This window comes from Nicotiana attenuata, unplaced genomic scaffold (assembly GCF_001879085.1).
Source record: "Nicotiana attenuata strain UT unplaced genomic scaffold, NIATTr2, whole genome shotgun sequence".
Taxonomy (NCBI): Eukaryota; Viridiplantae; Streptophyta; class Magnoliopsida; order Solanales; family Solanaceae; genus Nicotiana; species Nicotiana attenuata.
Window position 1 is genome coordinate 202,595 of NW_017671250.1, and position 6,193 is coordinate 208,787.

General features: G+C 37.0%; 1 protein-coding gene across 2 annotated transcripts; it reads left to right on the plus strand.

Annotated features, from left to right (window-relative positions):
- Window positions 1-1,295: 1,295 nt before the first annotated feature.
- LOC109207039 (transmembrane protein 45B) lies at window positions 1,296-5,558 on the plus strand. 2 transcript variants are annotated; one of them, XM_019369922.1, is made up of 3 exons: window positions 1,296-1,535; window positions 1,933-2,633; window positions 4,787-5,558. In XM_019369922.1, exons 2-3 carry the CDS (start codon window positions 2,287-2,289, stop codon window positions 5,262-5,264), a joined length of 825 nt encoding a protein of 274 aa, XP_019225467.1. In that variant the 5' UTR covers window positions 1,296-1,535; window positions 1,933-2,286; the 3' UTR covers window positions 5,265-5,558. The 2 variants fall into 2 exon arrangements, with proteins under 2 accessions (XP_019225467.1, XP_019225466.1); XM_019369921.1 differs by lacking the exon at window positions 1,296-1,535 and having other exon boundaries at window positions 1,568-2,633.
- The last annotated feature ends 635 nt before the right edge of the window (window positions 5,559-6,193 follow it).

Sequence of the window (6,193 nt, forward strand, 5' to 3'; positions counted from 1 at the left end):
GCGACTAAGATAAAATCGGACAATGTAAAGCAAAAGAGAAGTTGAAATATTTAAACCCTCCAAATCTCCAAGTTGAAGTCTTCAAGTTCGCCACTCTTCAAGTTGAAATATTTAAACCCTCCATGTCTCCAAGTTGAAGTCTTCAAGTCCGTCGGTCTTCAAGTTTCAATCTTCAAATTCGCCGATCTTAAAGTAGAATTGTTTAAGCCCTTCAAATCTTCAAGTTGAAGTATTCAAGTCTGCTAATTTTTCAAGTTGAATTTCAAAAGTCAACTGCTCTTCAAGTTGAAGTCTACAAAGTCCGCCAAATCTTCAAAGTTTTCCCAGGATTCAAGTCGATGTCGTCAAGTCGGTGTCGTCTTCGAGTTGAAACTATAACTTTCCAATCTTAAGGTGGGCATATAAGTCCCTTTGCATCTTAAGTTGACCTCTTCGTGGGTTTGTCCTTAAAATGAACTATAACTTTCCAATCTTAAGGTGAACGTATAAGTTCCTTTGCACCTTAAGTTGGCCACTTCATGGGTTTGTCCTTAAAAGAAACTATAACTTTCCAATCTTAAGGTGGACATATGAGTCCCTTTGCACCTTAAGTTGTCCTTTCCGATAGTCGGATCATTTTGAGAGTAATCTCTCCGGTAGTCAGGCCACATTGAGAGTAATCTCTCCGGTAGCCGGGTCATTTTGAGAGTAATCTCTCCGGTAGTTGGGCCACATTGAGAGTAATCTCTCCGGTAGTCGAGCCACATTGAGAGTAATCTCTCCGATATTCGGGCAAGGATGAGTACCCATCCCCTCACACCCTATGATTGTCTTCTGCGTACATGGATCATCTCGTTGAACAAGAGCATATTCCTTCTCGTTTGACCTGTAAAAAAGACGAAGGAAGAAAAGAAGAAGAAATTACCTTCGTGTCAATGCTTCCGAGTCCATAAAACTAGACTCAAGTGGCTTGCGAAGACTGCGAATTGATGCTTAATAATTACGAGCACATGAGTTTATATAGGTTTAAAAGATGGCATGGAAGATTTATTCCCGATGTGGGATCAACTGCGAGGGTGGCTGGAACTAGAATTTGTTCCCAACACGAAAAGGGAATCGGTAATGGTAGGGAGAGAGAACTCTTATTGATTTGGGATAAATTACAATGAAATAAAACTCCTCTATTTATGGGGAAAAGTGACTTAGCCACCAAATAATAAACCTAAAATCTCTCTCAAATACAATTCTATTTATAACACGAAAGCATTTCATTCATTTTAGATACTCCTATCTCACACGTAAGAGTAAATAAAATCATGTGTCAGATAGAGAAAAAAAAAGCTGAGACACCATTCATTCAAACTCAATTATACGTCCATAATTGGCGTCACTTCTTTTGGCCTTTTTTAATCTCTTTTGATTTTGACCCCATCAAAACTTTCTCCGATCCCCACTTTCTTTCTTCATCATTCCTTCACTTTTCTCCCTCGTTTTCCTTGCTTTCCAAACAACAAGAAAATTTAAACTTTTTTTTTGGCAATCACAACAATTAGAAGGTGCGCCACATTTACCTGCCATATTTACTTTTCTTGGGCTGTGTTTGAATCTTTTTTGTTACTACAGTACTAAATAATTATAGATCTGAGATTGATTCTTCAATCTTGTCAACTATGGCGTGTGGGAATGTGGATTTTTGAATTTTCTTTTCAAGCTGTTGTCAATTGACTTCTTGTGGGACTTGCATTAACTTTCTAAAATAGTGTTACTATTTTGACTTTATCGTAGTCATTTAGTGGGCCTTCCCCTAGGACTAGAATACACGGAATTCCCTATTCCACAATTTCCTTTTTGTCAATTCTAAAGTTTGCTTTTCGAGAAATTATTTCGTTCAAAAAGTCTTAGTAGTTTGGTAAATATGCAGTTTTGGTTTAATCGCTGCTTTCTATGGAACAGGTTGTAATTACTTGATTGCCAAGGACTTAACAAGCTTGTTCTGGGGGTAAGAGGGCATTGATTCAGTCTGTTTTAGATTATATTCTAACGTACTGAAAACCCATCTTTCTTGCTTAGCTGTTTCTTAGATTCTTGAGCAAATTTCAGTGTTTTACAGAGCACAATTACAAAGAACAGGTCATATGAGAAAAGTGTAATTTTTTTCTTTTGGTCATATTGTATTGAAGAAATTGACAAGTTTCAAGAATTGGGTCAATCTTGAATTTTGCTGAAGCTATTTGGTAGAGTGTTTTTCTGATAGTTTTTTAAGTTTATTGAAGAAGATATTATCTTGGTTGTGCAAGAAAAGAAAAGATGGGTTCTTTTCCTGGGCATGTTCTACCTGGAACACTGTTTCTTGTGGTTGGTGTGTGGCATATATGGTGTGCTCTGGTTAGATATTCATCAAATCCCAAGTCATTCAGGGTAAGGGTTTGGAATCCTGTTCCAGGTTTTGATGGGAAGCTGAAATATTTGGAACTTTATGTTATAGCTATTGGTGGTTTTATTGATTTTTGTATTGAGCTCTTCTATTCAACCCACCTCAAACTTTTTGTTCATGGGGTTTTGAATCCTACTCATATGAATAACTTTGAGCATGCTGGGATGCTTCTCATGTTCTTCGTCTTCGGTTTGATTGTGCTCCTTTCCGAGAAAACCAGGTTAGTTTTTCTGTTTCACTATCTTCTTGACTTCGTTGCTTGTGGGCCCAAGGTATCTAAGTTATAGTATATGTTATGTGCTTATGTAAACTATAGAAGTTAGAAGATCTAGACGATTGCTCTCATCATTGTTTTTTGATCATGTGTACTATTTAGACTTATGATGCTGAACTGAAAAGTTACACTCCTTTTCCTTCCCTGTCATCACAAGTGAATTATAAAGTTACCAGATATGGAGCTCCCTATGATAGAAGGTTGAGTTAAATTATAGTATACTTGATTGTTTATAATGATTATTTGCTGATAGGAGCGTGACTCTGACTTTTTCTATTTGTAAAGGAACCTATATAGAACCATATTGCTTTGTTTGTTAGAAGGATGAGAAGATTGAATAGAGTGCTCAATATGCTAATGGTAATCATTGTTTACTGCTTAATTAATTTGTATTGCAGCTGTATTCTCTGTTCAACATTATGACTTGTTCCTCGGTGATCTACTCATAATAGTTCTTCAGGCTAGTCATAAGTTTTGGAACTTTATACACACAGCATAGTTCTTTTGCTGCATCATTATAGTTGTATATACAATTTTCTCAATATATAAATCACAATGGAGTAAATTTTGTCAAGTAATTTACATACAGTCAATTGCGTTACTTACTGTACGTCTAGTGAGTTTTCTTTTCCCTAAGCCTACTTATCTTTGAAATAATTATATATACGTACTGCCTGATTGTAGAAGACTGCTCCTCCAGCCCTGAGAAAAGTGGAAAATGACAAAGATTGTAACACATGCAAACCAAGTGAGGTTTTCTCCCCTTGCCAATGGAAAATTGCAAGATGTCTCTAATCGACTAAGCCCTTTTCTAGCCTTCTAACTGCCCTTCCTCGATTTGTCCTGTGGGATGCCCCGTCTACTTCCCTTTTATTTCTGCTTTCCTGTTTCTAGATATCCCCGCTTTTAGCTCTTCTAGTCTTAAGCAACATTCAAAGTTAAAGGGAAACAGCCAGAACAAACACCGTAACACATTCCTTTAGCTAGCTGAAAGGGGTACCACTTAGGTATAACAGGTGGTTGGAAACTGACTGAACAAAGATCTTTTAATGGGAGTTGTAGGAACTGCAATTATGAATTCAGTCATACATCTTGTTAACATTTGGTTAGTTGGAACCAGAGATGAACCATGCTTCTCCACTTAGAAAAGGAGCCAATTCCTGCTTTGTTATTTCACTTAAAGGATACTAAGTTCATGAACTGCGTAGTTCCTTTCAGAAGTTATAGGATTGAATATAAAGAGTGAGACCTGAGTTTGCATGTCAATGAACATGCTTATATTTGAAAAACATACTAATACAATCGCACAAAATCTAAGTTTCTGGATGACCTGCACTGGTCCTCAGGGATTTCTCGATTATAAAAAATGTTTCTGGATGAATTGATGCATGTAAAAGAATACTGTGTATATGTTAAATTAGTGATATCTGATGTTTCTTACACCTACATCAATAATTGTTGAATCTCTCTTGCTGGTCTACCGAACAGGGGTCTGGATTCCCTAGAATGCCTGCTACTCATGCAATCCTGATTGGAAATCATGCTCCAAAGATGTGTTTTGGAATCAGTTTTTATTTGAAATCAACAAGAGAAAAACTAGAGGACCATACCATCACCAACCTTCCGCTTTGGATTTATACACGCATAGGTTAAAGATCCATCTAAAGTCAGTTAAAATGAGATATTCATGAATTCGTTGTGCTATCATACAATGTGTTGGAATTCTCCTCCTTCTCAATGATTGCTTATTTCTTGAGAGTAATTTTGTCATCTTACTATTGGTTAGTAGCTTAGATATTAATGAGAGCGCGATTACAATTACAGTTTCTGTACCCTTTACTAAGTAGAAGCAAAATATTCCATTATTCACAATCATTTAGTGAGTGAGGAAAAATCTATTAGTCATATGATTGGTTTTTGAATGTCTACTTCCCGGTCACCCTCAATTGTTGGATAAGGGGTCTCAGTATATGTGGACTTATAAATAAACTATACTCTGCCAAACTTTGAACACTTTTATGTGTATGGCTATCTGTTTGTCTTGGATTTTTCAATTCCATCACGCTCTTAACTCAACACATTGTGCTCTCATCGTGCAGTTTTCTTCCCTTGCCTGATGGAGCTCTCTGCTTGATCGTGGCCACGGCTTTCTGTGCAGAGTATTTCTTGTTCTATTTCCACTCCACCACCCACAAAGGCCTTGAAGGATACTATCACCTTATCCTTGTCCTCCTCATAGGCCTCTGTGTATTGTCAACTATCGCTGGAGCTCTTTTGCCAACCAGCTTCCCTGTTGACTTGGCTAGCGGCATTTCTGTAACACTTCAAGGCCTTTGGTTCTACCAAACTGCATTCACTCTGTATGGTCCCATGATGCCAGACGGTTGCCAACTTAAGGGGAACGACGTCATGTGTCGTTCAGCAGATAGAGAGGTTCGAGGCGAGTTGCTAGCTAACTTTCAACTTTTCTCCATGGTTTTTGTTGTCCTTGCTGCTACTGCTGGAGCTTATGGTTTTGCAGCTTCCGGGACTGGTCAGTCAGAAATTAGGAAATCACATGCGCCTTTTGATGGTTAGGAACATCTACAGTAGGATAGCCATTTTTGTACCATATTCTTTTTAGTAGGGAAAGGCCCTGAATGACCATTTTCAGATGTTGCTCTTAAATTATTCATTTGTCTTGCCTGCTAAGTGTAAATTTGACATTGAGAAGTAGACCATCCGTGGGTTGCTACTTGCTACTGATTTAAGATAGTTGCTGATAAGGATGGACTAAGCACAGAATAATTTGATGGTGGTAATTGCAGATGTACGTGTTTCGTCTTTTTTTAAATGCAGCGGATGGTAATTAGTTGTAAAATTTTCTTTGAAGCTCAAGATCTCTTGCTTTCTTAAGTGTGTGTTCGGAAAGCCTACTTGGTAATTCCGTGCATCATGTTTGGTATTCACGACTAGTAATTAAACATTCGAATCATTTTTAATTTAAAATAAGTGTTGTAATTAATTTAGCACCTGCTATTTTAAAACACATATGTTGTGAGTAATTGTTTCATTTTGAAAATAACAAATATTTTAATAGATAGACAGGGGATGTTCAAGCATTTCACTAAAACAAATACTCCATTATTGATGAAAAAGTAGCAATTAGCATGGAGGAAAAAGTAGCAGGAGGTAGTGTGAAAAGATGAAGATAACAAAAATTTGAAGTTAACTTTCCAATAATTACACATCATTAATTCTCTCAGTCTCAGGAGAATTAAAGAATGTAATTGTTCGTCCTCTATGACATATAAGTTCAAAGTGAAATTCCTTAAAGAGCTTGTTTGGAAAGCCACTTCGGAAATGGATTTGGGTGTAATTGGATATAATTACACAGTTTGGCATGTTGTTTGGCCAAGTAATTACTTGGTCAGCATGGAATTGAGTGTAATTGGAGGGGTGTAATTACACTCTCCAATTCTCAAGGGGAGGTGAGAATTGGTGGTAATTACACTATATAATTGCAA